This window comes from Bos javanicus, chromosome 2 (genome assembly GCF_032452875.1).
Source record: "Bos javanicus breed banteng chromosome 2, ARS-OSU_banteng_1.0, whole genome shotgun sequence".
NCBI classification, from domain to species: Eukaryota; Metazoa; Chordata; class Mammalia; order Artiodactyla; family Bovidae; genus Bos; species Bos javanicus.
In genome coordinates, this window is record NC_083869.1 from 103536437 (window position 1) to 103553553 (window position 17117).

Consider the following 17117-nt stretch of genomic DNA (forward strand, 5'->3'; position numbering starts at 1 on the left):
ATGCTCCACAACAAGAGAAGCCACCAGAATGGAAGCCCACACTGCAACAAAGAGTAGCCCCAGTTCACTGCAACTAGAGAAAGCCAGTGCAGCAGTGAAGACCAGCGCAACGAAAAAAAATAAAATGTGGGTATTCATATTCATCCACGGAAGAAGATGAATCGAGAAGGAAAGCACTTCCTCTGGGCAGCCCAGGTCTGAGAAAGGCAGGCACAGATGGACGGGCCACTGGGGTACATACTGGTCACCGCTGGGCTCGTGCTGGTGGTGGTAAAGTCGAAGCGCGTCACCTCTCTTTGGCCATAGTGCTGGACGCTGATAAGCTGGCCCTCGTATACCACACCTGGCCTCAGGCCTTTGATGGTGTAGGAGTTTAAGTGGCCAGGAATGGTAGCTTCCTTCCAGCGGTTTGGAGAATTTTTCTAAAAATTTAAGTGAAAAAAAAAAAAAAATCACACAAGAATTTACAAAGATGAATGCTGGGAGAGGATGTGGAGCATTTTTCAAAGAAGAACGAGGAGTCTATGAAGCTCCATTTGAGGGGGATATCACGGAAAATTGGGATCAGAATAGAAACCTGCAGCAGAATTTGTTAATGTTAATAATAATGGTTATTACAGCTAATATTTACTGATGGTTTACTATGTTCCATGCTCCGTGCTGTTTTCCTTCCATTCTCTTATTTAAGGTTTATCTCTTACCTCCTCCAAGTTAGTAGTATTATTGTCCTGATTTTACAGATGAAGAAACAGAGTATGTGACATGCCCAAGATTACACAAAGGGAGGCCCTGGGCACCTTCCTTTTTGCCAGATTAACTATTCAGTTTAATAACAGCAACCCAAGTTTTGCCTTTCCCAATTTTTAAATTTCCACAATGAACTGGGATATATTCCTCTTTGAAGTGGGATAAGGCTTTATAGTCTATATTTATTTAGTGGGATACAAACCAAGTTTCTTACAGAGCAAAGGCATAATATTCTTTCATGACTCAGTTCCCGGGACCATCACATACGAGGCTTAACGCTGCTCTGGTTTTATGACTCATTCTTGGATATGAACTACTCCATCAAAAGTGGTTAGCCAACTTTGGGAAAGACTGCAGAAGAATGTGATCTCAGTTTATTTAATCTTTGTCTCCAGTTTATATTTTCACATCCTGTCCGAATTTATTAATATCATGGATCACAAAATTTATGGCAATAAAATGTGTAAAAAAGAAACATCCTTACTTCAAACAAGTTGAGACCATTTTAAGTATAAATATTCTACACTAATATAAGTCAAAATACATTTTTAATAGCCAGTGATTTTACAAAATTATCCAATCAACCAGTTCCTCAATAATTCAGATACTCAAGTGTCCCTTTATAATTTTTAAATAAATGAAAGTGATCCTGGTACTCTCTAAATTTAAACACCTTGTGAAAAACATTAAAATTAGTCATTATAATTAGCTCAGATTTAATAGTAAGCCTTTCGCTCAATGTGTAATTTTTGGTTTGTTATTAGAAGAAAATACTCAAGAATAAACTATCAGGTGACAAATATTAAAGAAAAACCTAAAAGTGTTAAAAAATCTCAAAGAAATAACCTCCACTCTTTGGAGACTTTCTAACTTATACACATTTTATATGTGTGCTAAGTCGCTTCAGTCGTGTCTGACTCTGTGTGACCCTATGAATTGTAGCACACCAGGCATCTGTCCATGGCATTCTTCAGACAAGAATACTGGAGTGGGTTGTCATGCCCTCCTCCAGGGGATCTTCCCGACCCAGGGATCAAACTCACATCTCTTAAGTCTCCTTTATTGGCAGGTGGGTTCTTTACCAGTAGCATCACCTGGGAAGCCCTGATATACATTTTATGCCTATGTGCAATTATCCCTTATTACTGTGGTCTCACAAATACTTCAAAGTTAAGTTTAAATTAAATAAAATCGATGAAGAGAAATGAGAGACAAGAAAGTGTTAGAGGGGAAATATATTCATCCCATCGACTAACATCATTAGACAAAAAGTTCTGCAAATGGCTACTACATATACTGTGGACATTAACAAAAAATGGGTGAGAGAAGAAAAAGAATGATTTCAACAGCTTGAATTTTTCAAAAAGAATTGAATACAATTGCATGAGTTGGTCAAATGTTTTATTTTACTTTGCTTTTTTAGTTCCTAGAAACCAATAGCTGTGATTTAAAATGGGCATTTTTCTCCTGTGCTTAAATAGTTTCTCAAATTAATGTCATACATTTTGGAGAGATATAAGGGCAGGCTTGAGAGGGTAAGAGAAACTACAACATAATAGATCAATATCCTCCCTAGTGAGGCTTAATAGATCAATATCCTCCTTAGTGAGGTTTCTTCAATTTCTAGATGATTAGAGGGGAGTCACAAAGTCATTCATTAAATACACTAACTATCCTTCATCTATACTTTTCTCTCATCATCTCTCCCTTCTATCCAAATAACTGCAAAGATTAGAAAGTAAGGTTTTATGAAATGATCATGGAAATTCCCTGGAGGTCTAGTGGTTAAGACTTGGGGTGTTCACTGTCATGGCCCAGGTTCAACACCTGGTTGGGGAACTACGATCCCTCAGGCCATGCGGCATGGTCAAAAAAAAAGAAGAAACAATCACTTAAAAAGTGAATTAAAAAAGAAAGATATTAATTTAGCTATTTTGTTTTACAAATCATGGAAAATGATGCCAGTAGTTTTCTTTCCCTTTGATGGAGTTGCAAGACTTTTAAAAACTTTAGATTCTCTTCCCGTGCTGGGTAAGAATAATTTTAAGCATTATCATTTCTACTCACAAACAAGATGTTTCTAACATGAAGAGTTAAGTTCTCCTAAATACCAAAAGACAGCTAAGTCTATATGTGAATTAGATTGACCACATATTGTTTGGTCACTAAACAAATATAATGCCAAGTGAATAGTTCGTCAGATCTACTGGCTCAAAAACTGAAACACACTTTCAGAATCTGTTCATTTCCTTCTCCTTTAAAAAAAAATTCAATTATTTACTTTTCTTTATTTCACTGCACCTAGTCTTAGTTGTAGCACGTGGCATCTTTTAGTTGGGCACGCAAACTTAGATATGACATGCAGTATCTAGTTCCCTGCCCAGGGGCTGAACAGGAGTCTCCTGAATTGGGAGCAGGAAGTCTTAGTCACTGGACCACCAGGAAGTCCCCAGAATCTATTAATCAAGAGCTTCAATATCCAAGGTTTCTGAGCAGGATACTCACAGGTTTCCATCTGAGAATGTACTTGGAAATGTGAGATGATTCTGGTGCGCTCCATTGGATGGGGTGAGAGTTGGGTTGACTTGGGGTCTCAGTGATGATTACTTGGACAGGACCACTTGTATCTGAAAATGAAAATATGAGAGTTGGTGATCCTGAGGATTCCCTTACTTCAACTTAAAATTTAGTGCACATGGATGGCCATCAGTAAAGACAGTTTTGCTTATGAGTAAATGGGAGCACAATAAAAATTATCTGGAGTTAATTTTTTACATATTGACATTGGAAATCAATGAGACAAATCATTTTTTTCTTAATTAATCACTGTCAAATAACAATATTGTGTTAATCTCTGCTGTACAGCTATGTGATTCAGTTATACATACACACACACACACATATATATTCTTTTTTATATTCCTTTCCATTATGGTTTATTACAGGATATTGAATATTGTTCTCTGTGCTAAACAGTAGGATCTTGTGGCTCATGCATTTCGTGTATGATAGTTTGCGCCTGCTGACCCTTCACTCCCACTCCATGCCCTCCCTACGCCCTTCCTTTTGTCAACCACAGGTCTGTTCTCTATGAGACAAATTCTTTTTTAGCAGATAGCTTCTTGTCTTTCACATGAAAAATGCAACTCAAACTTATTTATAAGCAAATAAAATGAATTTTTAAATGCCACTTAGTTTGCTTGCTTCTCCTTTTTCAAAGAATTGTGAGAAAACTGTGGAACCACTCTAACACAAATAATGTAATACAGAATACAAACTTCATTTACTTATACTAAACATCTTTGAAGGAAATTCTAGCTTGTGGAGCTTTTCATCAAGGACAAATCTACCATCAAGAAAGAAAAAACATTCCAAAGGCCATATGACATGATGTAAAACAAACACATTTCTAAATGGGGTAGAATCTTAGACAAACAGACAAAGGTAATAATTAAAGACTCAATTTTATTTCTCATCCTCTCAGTCTAATATCCTATCAGTTTCAGAAAATGTTTTATTTTTATTCAATAAGTTTGCTCTAAAATCATTCCATTGATTGGTCAAATTGCTGAGATCAAAATTACATTTTTTCAAAAGTAGTTATCAATAAAATGACATTTTGAAGTGTATACTAAATTTAATATTCCCACATCTTTAATGTGTAAAACTATTATCAACAAATTTAGTGTGTGGTTTTGGTTCTGCTTTTTTTTTAAGGCAAACAAGAGAAGTAGAATCAATTTCTTAATAGGGTAGATTCTATTTAGGATGATTATTAAATAAATGGAAAATTTATGCCTGCAGAAAAGAACACTATTAAATACTGTCTTTTTTATGATGTCACTCAATGTTCAACTTATTAGAAATAAAGTTCCTTGTAATAACGTTTCCAAGAATTTCTAACTGACATTCTGTTAAACAGAGCAAAATTTTGCATGTTAGCTAGAGCAGTTCAGCAGATTATTAACAGATTTAAGTTTTCCATAAGGTCGTAGAAAAAATATTGATTTTCAAACTTAATTATTATCCTCACTATTAAATTTTATTTGAAAATAAAGTTTTATCTAGCAGAACAAATATACAACTTGCATATCTGGACAGACTCAAAAGTTCTACAATAATATACTCACTTCCATGATGAGAATAATTCAGTTTGGCTCAAGACTAATAAACATTCTTTAAATCTTAATTTCATCTAATACACATATTTGTAAGCTGTACAAAAACCAAAATAAATAAAATTCTCAATTTTTAATTCTAAAGTGTATATTTCATAGATCATAGCAGGGTATTTGTTTTAATTAACTGGCAGAAGTCAATTCCACAACCCTCTTTGAATCACTCCTTCACCATTATATATATATGAATATAAATACATTTTTAAAAACAAACATTGAGGTAAAATTTTAGAGATGTGATTATTTACTCCCATAATCAGTAAATATAGAACTATCACATTTTTATATTACAATAATTGGTATAAGGCTATTTAAATATTGATCCTTAAAAGAAATCCTACCATAATTTCCTCATGTAAAGAGATGCCTGATATGTATTTTAGTTTAACAACCATGATTTTGAGAGAAAAAAGTTTATGATGCCATGAATGTACACCACCAAGAGTCATTCCTAAAGCTAACCAAGGACTTCGGATGATTAAATGCCAATAGTAGGTTCATTGATTGTAACAAACGTACCACTCTGGTGGGGATGTTGATATTAGAGGATGTTGTGCTGTGTGGGAGCAGAGGAAACACAGGAAATCTCTGTACCTTCCTTTTGATCTTGCTGTGAACCTAAAACTGCTTAAAAATAGTCTTAAATTTTAAAAAAAGATCATGATGATTATGGCTGATTCATGATGATTATGGCTGATTCATGTTGATGTATAGAAACAATACTATAAAGCAATTATCCTCCAATTAAAAATAAATCTTAAGAAAATTATGATGGTTACATGTTTATCAAAATTAAGTTTTAGATAACATAAGTGACCTTTACTGCCTACCTTTAAGCTTAATCATGCTGCTATGTCCACAAGGAGGAGGATAGTGAAGAAAAGGGGAGGAAAAAGAAACAGGCGACTCAGAGGTTTTTACTCAGTGATGGAGCAAAACAACATAAGGTTTCCTCTAAAATTTCAAGTGCTGGTTTGAAACCCTATGTTTTCAATGTTAGCCTTGTACCATAGCTCACCTTTAAGGGAACTACCCTAAACAGTAATAAGGTATCTTGCATTTAGCACAATTTTGTTCAGAGAGTAAAAAATTATCCATGATTTGTAAGGTCAATTAAATTCCAGCTATCACTCTATGCCACTTTTTCCACATATGATTAGAAGACAAGAAATTTGAAAATTCTGACATCATTTATATTTAGACTTAGCATTTTGATAATCCTTTTGATATTGGTTAATTGGTAAAACTTTGCAAAGTAACCTGAGCAATGACTCACACCATTGTGAAAACTTGACTCCCTCTCTTATTCAATATAATCATACTAATTATGAAATAGTTATGAAGAGATATGACAAAATGTCTATACTTTCAAAACCAGTTTGAAAATAAGGCCCAAATGAATAATTTCCAGTAATAGTGACCCTGGAGAAGTTAAACATTCATGCATTTGCAACTCAGCCCTTTTTTTCTTTATTTAGTTTGCTGAGATCTGTGCTTTCCTGGTTGTTTATTGACAAACCAAATGCCTCTTATCTTCTGTTAGTTTGAACAACTCTACTGAATCCTCTGTAGGAGGAACAAACAGGGCAAGGCTCAGAGACAACAGACTGGTGATCTGTTGTTCCATCATCCTTCCCACACTCTGAAAGCCCCACAAGCCAGGCAGGAACCATTGAGTAAACCAAACACACAGATAAGACCCAGACTGTGTACTGAGGCCAATCTCCTCTCTGCTGAAATCGCCTCTATGCTCAATGGGCTCTTCTGTTATGAAGAGTAGAAACAAGGTCAAAACATAAAAGTCCAACACAGGAGGATTCCCTCCCGTTTAGATTTAATCTCTGGCGTGTCAACCTACAGGCTTCCAGCAAGCTGTTATGTGAACAGGCTTACTTTAAAAGAGAGAGCAAAAAAAGTTCTCTCTAATTCACCAAGAAGGAAATCACTTTCAAGACCACCACACCATATGTGGAACCATAAATAGACAGTAAGAGATTTTTTAGAAATGTCGCTGACTCGATGGACGTGAGTCTGAGTGAACTCCGGGAGTTGGTGATGAACAGGGAGGCCTGGCATGCTGCGATTCATGGGGTCGCAAAGAGTTGGACACGACTGAGCGACTGATCTGATCTGATCTGATCCTTTGGTTGTATCATTAAAAAAAAAAAAAGCTTCAGTTATATACTTTCTGAACTTACAGTAATTCTGCAGAGCTTTAAAAATTATTGAACAAAAAAAATTATTTTAAGTGATTCCTACACACAAATCTACCACAAAATACAGTTTAAGAGCCAGGTCAATCTATGCTGATGAGAACCTGTTAAGCAAAGTCATCTTCAGTAGCCCAGACAGCGCCTGAAGCCAGGGGAGAGGAGGGGCTCTTCTAAGTTCAGAAAGGGTATATATGAACAGTTTTTAGGATCACAGATTATTAGTTTGTTGGTGCTGGAAGGAACTTAAAGGTAATCAGCTAAAATCTTCCTGTCTTACAGCTGAGGAAATAATGAATGAAGCTTGACTTGTATCTACTTAGCAGCATGTACAAACCTGGATCCATGTCTTGGCAAACACTGTTTTTGGCCAAGTTGTTCCATATCTTTTTCTTTATGACAGTAAATCTCTTATCACATTAAAAAAGGATTTAGTTAACTGAATCTTGATTTCTGTCATAGGTAGGTTCCAATGTCCTGACGATCTCTCTATTTCTGAATATAGGCCACATCTTAACTTAGCAGAGAGTCAAGAGACTTTGATCTCAGATATTGCTTAAGTAACTGATGCCTAAAAATTAATTTTATTTTTTGGTCACACCACAAGGCATGTGGAACTTCTCTGTCTAGGGATCAAACCCATGCCCCCTGCAGTGGAAGGGCAGAATCTTAGTCGCTGGGCTATCAGGAAGTCCACGATGCCTAAAAATTAGTTTCAGAATTCAACCCATCTTACTGTTAACTCATCACTCAGCAAAAATTCAATTCAATTTTTTAAAAAATGAATAACACCTCCAGCTAGGCATTATGTCCTGTGACCTGAAAAAAATCTAGTAATAAACATTTTTGAGTATTTGAACAGCCTGGGCAGAGAACTGACCAAGTTACTCAACTCTGGACCCAGGATATTTTGTTCCAGACTCCAAAAGATCAAACACATGAACATTCTGACAAAAAAAGGGCCTGGATGAAACACTGAATGAATACATATCATGTGTATGATACACATGAATGAATGTGTATACATTTCATGCGATTTCTCCATGCAATCTTTCTGTTAAGAAACATAACATAAAATCCTGACCTTTACTCCCAGCATCGGTTACTCCATGGTTTCTACTTACAGGTACAGATGAGAAATGAAATTTAGCCAGTGTTTTAACCTAATGGAATGTTCTACAATGTTAAGAAACAAATTTACATGCAGGCACTTTTTCACAGCCTTCTACTCCTACTTGACTAGGGAGAAAGGAAAACCATTTAAGTAAAAAATATTCGATTAATGACTAGACAGTGAAATGAGAAAAAGATAGGAAAAGGAGGAGATACCAATTTCGGCCTCAGAGTGTTAATAAACACTGATGTTGCCGTGTATTTTATAATACAGTGGCATAAAGCTACTTACCTGGATAGGTCTGTAAGGGCTGGCAGGCCCACTCCCCAATGCCACGGCCATAGCAGTAGCACTGGTACCGGACTCCCTGCAAATACTTCTCCCATGAGTCTCCAATTTGATAAAAGGTGCGGGTTTCTGAATCCTGACATTGATCTGAAACATACACAAGTAGACTATTAAGCAGTCTTTAAAACTTAAAGTGACAAATGTGAATTTGGTGTGCTAGTGCACAGATTCTTAGTTTTAATAAAAACTTGCAACTGTCCTTACAAATATAGCAGTTCAAAAATGTTTTGTTCGTATCTTATACCTTACTGGACACTTAATGGTCAAAAAGTACCCATTGGGAGGAATAATTAGCTTTCTAAAAGAATAACATTTCTAAATAAAAATGTTAAGATTTAGATTTCAGTATATACTGACAACCTGAATCTTAATTTGAGAAAAATAAATTAATTTTATATTTTACCCATCTTAATGCAAACAGTTTACCATTTGAAGAGCAAAGATAAAATACCACTTTATACATGTCTTCAAAATGTGGATGACTTAATTTTACATATAAATGAACTGAGCTAAATTTCAACTAGTGAATAACTTGCTGAGCAGCTTCTAAGAAAGCCTTTCAGGCCTCTCACAGCTTTGACAATCGCAGGTCAAAAAAACTCATCTGATCAGTTTGTTTTCTGGGTGAGCAATATGTCTCTTTGAGTAAAGGAATATTAATGGATTACCTTAAAGCTGGTAACAGAGCTCTTTTAAGGCCCAACCCTCACTATTTGCTTAGATCTATTAAAAGGGCAGCTAAGAAAAATAAGGAATTTGGGAAGGAGATATTTACTGGCATAATCATTTGTCCACATTATTGCACAGTCAGCAAAGGAAAGTTCTCTTTCAGACATGAATTATCTTTATGATTCAGAACCAAAAAACAGATTTGTTTCAACTAAAGGAAACCTTCATGTGTTACCAAATTCAGCAAAAATAAATTGACTACCACTCTCAAGTTTAGATATTGATCCATGATTAGAGAAAAGACTTTGCCAAGCTCTCTGCAGGCCATGATCAAAGTCTAGAGCCAGTTTCAATCAAGTAATATCAAAGAACTCTCCTTATCTGAAACTTGCTAGCTATACTCAGTGTTTAAATCCAGCTAGAGACACAAGGCTACTTACCAACAGGATCGCACTTCCACCGACCCCGGCCCTGACCGAAGCAGGTACAATTCAGCATGTGTCCCTCTTCATGACGTTTGTGGAATGTGTCATTCACATTGTAAGTGATGCCGTCGACGATGCACTGATCTGTTTAGGAAACAGTGGGATGGGTGGAGAACTTTTAAGTTTCACTGATGAAATAAAAGAAGCTACACTTTCGAAGCATACAATTCCCTCCACTTAATTAGCAACATCTTCCACTAAAATAACTTTTCTACTGGCATAGAATAAACATTTTTTTCCAAAGCTTAGTCAGTACTACACTTCTTGCAAAAAAAAAAAAAAATTCTCTCTTATAAACTTGTACAGATTAGAGATACAAGTATATACAACAAATTTTAACTTTCGGAACAAGTTCTTGCTGGGTTCAAAATGACCTTTAGATCTCTGCTTGTTACAATAAATAGGAGGCAGATTAAACATTCTAATATGATACCCAGCATGATGCGATGGTCTCATCTCTGGAATAGCAGGGCTAGGGAGATACTTGGAATGTGTAAATAGAATACCATAAATGACATTTGGAGAGTTAACAACAACAACAAAATCAGGCCAACTCTGTTGTTAACTTGCTGAGATCCTAAGAAATTACTTCCCTCTCTGGGCCTCAGTTCCTTCCTCTGTAAAATGAGGACTTGGTCTGGATGCCTTCCTAGTGTCCTTTTCAGCTCTGCAACATCATATGTATTAGACCTGGATTGTGTCATCCATCGGGCCCCATAAAAGGAGAACAAGTCCAGGCCAATGTCAACACAGAGGCTACATGGACTATTTATCAACCCAGAGCTCTACCTAAGTCTTATTTTTCAAACCAAAGAAATAGAAACACTAAAATAGTTTTAATAGATCAACAACCCTTATATCATACACCAGGGTCCAAAGGGGAAAAACTAGAGTGAACAAAAGAAATTGGTCTTTATGTCTTTGTCTCCTTGAATTAAAGGAGATCTGCCAAGATCTGATTTTAGAATAGCACGGTCTCTTTTCTTTACAAAAATTGACCAGTCTTTTCTAGACAAGAATCCAACAGCATAAAGAAAGAAACGAGTTGCTCAGTCGTGTCTGACTCTTTGTAATCCCATGGACTGTAGCCTACCAGGCTCCTCCGTACATGGGATTTTCCAGGCAATACTACTGGAGTGGGCTGCCATTTCCTTAAGCTAAAAGGATCAAGTGATATCAAGTGATCATGTTCTATTCTCTGAAGTCATCTTTTTGGCTCAGCCTAAGTACTTACATCCTGGGAATGTTTCAGAATCTTAGAAATGCTCTGCCAGATTTTCTTAACTGGCTGTCTAACATGCAAAACCTATCCAACACAGTAGACTAATGGAGTGGCATTGCATACTTCTTCTCCTGCTTTTGGTAAAGCACAAGTTTTCACGAAGAAGTCTGCTTCTCTGTATTCTCTGTCCTCTCAGCTATTTTCATTAACAAGTGCACATACCTCGGAGCTGAGAGTAGGCGACACACGTCCATTCTCCACGACCATTTCCAACACATGTGCATCTCATCATGTGGCCCATATCATGCTGCTTGTCCCACTGGTCTCCAATGCGATACATGACCCCTTCGTTGGTTGTACAGATTTCCTCGTGGGCTGTTTGGAAACAGAAGGGAAATGCATTACTGTATAAATGATCACAAGGGCTAAAATGTATGCAATATTATCAGTCTGGTTTGGTGATCCTAAGAACTCTCTTGGAAGTCTTCTGTGCCTCAAAAATTCACTGAGCTCTGACTACCAGAGAGAGAAAACATAGTCCGAAGATGAGGTTTGTTGTAAGGAAAAATTACAGTATGGTTAAGGGATGTTAACCACAATTATGCCTACCCATTCAAGGGGTTTGCAATGTTCTAGAAATCTGGATTTGACTACTGTCCCATAACATTTTTCTAGTTTCAGTTTATTCTAGATCAAAGGGAAACAATGTGTATGGGTATAGAATTGTAAGTTAATATGTGTTTTCCTTCTAAATCCAAATTTTCTTTTGCTGAAATGAGAGGAATAAAAGTAAGCCTAAGTATTAATAGTTTCCTTCTGATGTTTCATTGCCTCATATTCACACTTGACTGCAGCACATGGATTCTTAATTCTACTATCAGAAAATCAACTGTAGTCTAGTGGCTCTCAAAATTTGAAAACAAAAGGTATTGGTTCTCCTTTCTTCATTCACACAAACTAGAGCATGGCCTTTTAAAACAAGATCCCTACTGATTGGAAAATACAGAGTCTGGGTCCTTTTGGTGTTTAATAAGTGATAGACCTTATTCTAAAGCTGTATGTAAATACTGCAGGTCTGTGACTGCGGCAGTCACTTGAATGTTTTCAGCTACTCAGCCGTGTGCTTTTTACAAAAGACACACCTGTTTAAAAAAAAAAAAGTGTATTTCCAGACTTTTTAAAAGTATTTTTATTGTATTTACATGTTTTTGGACTTTATAATAGTGGGATTTTAAAATCATATAAAGTGAAGTGAAGTCGCTCAGTCATGTCCAACTCTTTGTGACCCCATGGACAGTAGCCTTCCAGGCTCCACCGTCCATGGGATTTTCCAGGCAAGAATACTGGAGTGGGCTGCCATTTCCTTCTCCAGGGCATCTTCCCAACCCACGGATCAAACCCAGGTCTCCTGCATTGCAGACAGACTAAAGCGTCTGTCTTTACAGTCTGAGCCACCAGGGAAGCCAGAAAGTGAAGTCACTCAGTCGTGTCCGACTCTTTGCGACCCCGTGGACTGTAGCCCACCAGGCTCCTCCGTCCATGGGATTCTCCAGGCAAGAATACTGGAGTGGGTTGCCATTTCCTTCTCTAGGGGATCTTCCGGACCCAGGGATCAAACCCAGGTCTCCCAAATTGCAGGCAGAGGCTTTAACCTGAGCCACCAGGGCAGACCCCTATATATATAATAGTGGGATTTTATAACAGTGGGATTTTAAAATCATATAAACAATTATATAATTCTTATACTTTTAAATAATTATATAATTCTTATAAATCACATGAATAATTATATAATTCTTAAATATTTGATTACATTTAGATCATGACGTTTTCTGCTGTCTAAAAATTAAGTCTTAATGCATGAAACAGAAGTAAGCCAAACATTATTCTTCGGTCTTACACCACAAACGACTGCCTACAAGGGCTTCGTCTTACCAGCCATGGGGCAGAATCCAAACTTCTGGTCAGCGTCATAGTTCTGCGTGGTCCCACACCATTTCATGTTGTCCCTCCTGCCCTCAGAAGTACAGTCCGTGTAGTTGTGGTTGTTGTACAGGAAAGGAAAGTGGCACAAGGCACCATTGGAATTTCCACCTCGAGTCTGAACCAAAACTGTCCAAAACAACACACATGTCAGAAGAAAAAGATTGCAACTGAGCTTCCCAATGTACAGTGGGGAATTACTGCGACTAGACTAGCCAAGTTTCTGCAACTAACTCAGAGTGTGTCTCAGAATAAAAGATGTCTAATAATACAGTTCTAAGCCTCCTTAGTGTATTCACCTTCACCTTTCAAGCAGATTTAAATCCAATTTTTGCTCTCATTTTTCCAGCCAGAAAGAAAAAGATTAAATGGTGGCTTTGAATAAATCATGGTTTTAGCCAAAACAAAAGCAAGAGCACTCAGGCCTGCCTTCTGTGTAGTCTTCAGCCTGGGGGAGTGCCTACTGATTTTCCCATACAAGCATCTTTAATCACATAATGATCCCAATGTGTCAAAAATGTGTCAAAGCACTGGAGGGCTTTTCCCTTGGTGTCATTTCCCAAGACGACTGGGAAACTTGGGAGGATCTTTAACTGTAAAGTTAGTTCCATCCATGTCCCTTGGGTCCAGATAACACAAAGGTGGTACTTCTCAAGTGTAGCCTTGAAAGGAACGCCCAGCTTGCTGGCCAATAAAAACAGAGCATGAGAAATGGGGTTTTCTCACTGTTGTGTTTTCCCCTGGGATACTCACCAGTATGGTCTGTACAGAAAGAATATTTCTGGTCTTGCTCATAATTGGAAGTTGTGCTGCACCAGAGGTGTCCGTCCTGCCGCCCTTCGGTCGTGCAGGAGTAGAAAGTCTTGCCGTTGTAGGTGAACGGGAGGACGCACGGCTCTCCGTTGGAATTGCCACCATAAGTCTGGGTTACAGCTATAAGCATAACCAAAAGGGTCTCAGTAAACAGTTGCACTTGTCTCCCACTATTGTTCCTTATTTTCCACTTAACTGAGGCTGACCTTGTGTCCTCAAAGGGGGGAAAAAGTACTATGAATATGACTAGCTATAAGTATTAACCAGATCATAGTGTTATCAAAATACCTTACTCAGAAAGCCACATTTTTTTTGTGGGTAGAACAACACCTGAGTTCTTCTTCTGACATCCATTGTTACCACCTCAGCAGCCATGCCTCAGTTCCCCATTTGCAAAGCTATTGGGTTGGCCAAAAAGTTCATGCGGGTTTTTCTCTAAGGTGTTACTGAAAAACTTGAAAGAACTTTTGGCCAACCCAATATATTACTACAGGTTAATTAAGGATGCTGCTCAAGTGATCCTGCAGGGGTATATATGGCTCTGTTGGTGCTGTAAGAATTAATACAAGAAGCTGTACTAGGGGAAAAGTCAAGTGCACCAATTATTATTGCTACAATTTCTACCACTTTTATAGCCCGGAAGAGTTGCACCAGGTTGTTGAAAGAAGTTTACATCACAAAGGTTCAGAACTTTGGGATTTAGAGTACTAAATAGGGACGGATTAGTTTACTCAGAAAGTAACCACTTGTAACATTTTAGACAGATAAAAAATACACAGTAGCTTAATACTTACTACAGGAAAGAAAACACATAGATTAAAAAGACTGAAAAAATAGATATCAAATGCCAACCATGGTTGTTATCATAGGCTGGTAAGGTTATAAACTTTTCTTGTTTTATTGTTTTACATTTTTTGGTAAATGAATGTATTGCCTTTCAAAGTCTAAATAATAAGAAAGTCATTGGTCCTCTTTTTAAAAAAGATAACACAGACCTGTCTCTTGGCAGCTGACTCCATTGCCTAGGCAAGTGCAAAGCATTTGCTTATTCCCTTGTGTCTTCAGCCACTGCATCCCCACAGAGTAAACCACACCGCTGTCTGTGACACAGTGACCATACGGAGGCGGCTGAGGATGAGGCTGGGGCTGGTAGATGGCCGTTCGGACATCAGTGAAGGAGCCAGATCCTGAGGATATGAGAAAGAAAAGTCACAGAGCTGGTTAAGGGAAAGCTACTTCCTGGAGTACTTTTCCGGGATCTTCAAGGTCTCATCCAGATGACTCTACAATCTGTCTTCTTACTAAGCTGAGATTGGAAAGAAATGCCCCTCCCTCTTTGCATTAGCTTTGGCACTCAGCCTAAGAAATAATCCATAAGAGGCTACCCAGTGTTCTCTACCTTCCAGCTTACCTGGAGCTACCAAGAGTGTATTTCCAAATCACCGACATTATTCTGCCACTCCACAGAGCAGGTACCTCCAACGACTGCTTACTCATTTCAGCGAGCCAAAGCCCATGACTTTACAGTCCTCTACACCTAACCTCTGATCAGCTCACTTCATTCTTTCCATTTCATTCAGTTCAGACCACTTTATCCTTTGTTCTATGCCTCATCTGCACTGAGCTTCTCATTATCCCTTCCTGTACCCTGAGCTGTCCCCAGGCTTTTCCCTTGGCCTGTAATGGTCTGTCTCACCATCTCTTAGCAGCTCCCACTAGCCCAAAATATCTGGGCATCTCTCTTCCTGATATTATTTTGAGAAGTCTCTGCAGCTCTGCAGCAGACCTCTCGCCATCGATGTAACTCTGAGCTCCTCAGACCGTGCCCCGGGCACCCATATTGGATTTCCTATTCACTAGCCCTCCACCTTCCACATTTCGTGTCTCCAAAGATTATTTGGGAATTCTGTTGTGGTTTTTTCCCTAAAATCAGTCAATCCTCTTAAGACAGCTTTCATTTCAGAGTAAGACAACAGAATATGCTGATCTTTTCTTTACACATAGAAATCTGTTCTCTTGGGGGTCAGGCCCAAGGAGGAGCAGAATTAGAACTGAAGCTAGAATGACTGGTAGACTGAATTCAGCATCTCTCTAAGGCAATCCTCTTAAGACATTTTTCCTTTCAGAGTAACAATGGAACCCAAATACTTCATAGGCAATGGTCCCAAGGTCACACATATCAGGGGAATATGGCATCTGTTTTCATACACCCCACTTGGGAGAGTCACAATGCAAAGGAATATTAAGCTCCTATAGAAGAAAGTTTTTATTGGTTTAACCCCATGTCTCTCAGACTTTTTTGAACAGAGCCATTTCAGTATTAATATTAGTAATACTAATAAAAATAGATAGCAATCAATGAATGCTTACTCCCCATTAACCTCTACTCTTTTTAATTTAAACTGTTTCAGTAAGCTGAGATTAGTAATTGTTTCTTTTTTAGGTTAGCAGCAATTTTACTGAAAGTAATCAAATAACAAAAAATGTTATCAAATCCAATCTTGTTCTCCTTCTGAAGTGCTCATGGCAAGATGAACTCATCAAAAGGAGGCAAATCCAAGTAAGTAATTAATACTTTTTGCTAAATGACCTAGATGAAAGACTAAACAATAATGCTAGTGCATTGTATAGTGAAAACTTGACAAAATAGAGCAAGAATAATAACAGAAGTACCCATTCTTGACTGCCCTCTTTCTTTCTTTAGATTCTTACAAAACAAGCTATAATGTAAAGATCCTAGTCTTGTACTAGAAATAATTAAAACTTATTTTTTTAAAAAAGCTTATATTATTATGTCATTCCTTCCCATGTCTAGGACTCCTCTGAATTTTTCAAATGTGAAACCCAACACATGAAGAAAATGACTGTGCATTATTTTATGGAATGCAACAGAGTTTGCTGGAGCATGGAAACCACACATAGAGGATTGTTTTCACAACAAAAAGAATAGAATGTCAGGGTAAGGAGATATATGCCATGCTGAGAAAGAACAAATGTACTTTTCCCCCTCTTCCCAGCAGAAGAATCAAGGGATCATGTAACTCAGCAAAAGTTTCTCATTTCCATTAAAATGTACTTTAGATATTCAACATACATATACAAGGGTATATATATGAATATTCACATGTGTATCGATCTACAGATCTCAGTATATTTATTTATATCTTTGTATATAAATCATGTAGGTTTCATGATATTAGTAATTTTTCTTGCCCACCAGTTTAACCTCTTGGAACTAAAATTAGTTTTTTTCCCCCAAGATCCATTTTAGTTTCATTTTTATTTAAGTTTAAAAAACTTGATAGTAAACAAAGTTTTAACTAACAGTCTGCAAAGGATCTCAGCTTC

The 17117-nt window shown here is 37.4% G+C and overlaps 1 protein-coding gene across 12 annotated transcripts in view; it reads right to left on the bottom strand.

Moving 5' to 3' along the window:
• The window catches only part of FN1 (fibronectin 1), a 69268-nt gene that overhangs the window by 43254 nt on the left and 8897 nt on the right, over positions 1 to 17117 (bottom strand). For all 12 annotated transcript variants that reach the window (XM_061384129.1, XM_061384138.1, XM_061384164.1 and 9 more), the window contains exons 7-14: positions 14765 to 14956; positions 13710 to 13889; positions 12909 to 13085; positions 11196 to 11348; positions 9707 to 9835; positions 8541 to 8684; positions 3253 to 3374; positions 242 to 422 (exon numbers count right to left, since the gene is read on the bottom strand). In XM_061384129.1, coding sequence (XP_061240113.1) covers positions 242 to 422; positions 3253 to 3374; positions 8541 to 8684; positions 9707 to 9835; positions 11196 to 11348; positions 12909 to 13085; positions 13710 to 13889; positions 14765 to 14956 — 1278 coding nt within the window. The remainder of the gene's footprint in view (positions 1 to 241; positions 423 to 3252; positions 3375 to 8540; positions 8685 to 9706; positions 9836 to 11195; positions 11349 to 12908; positions 13086 to 13709; positions 13890 to 14764; positions 14957 to 17117) is intronic.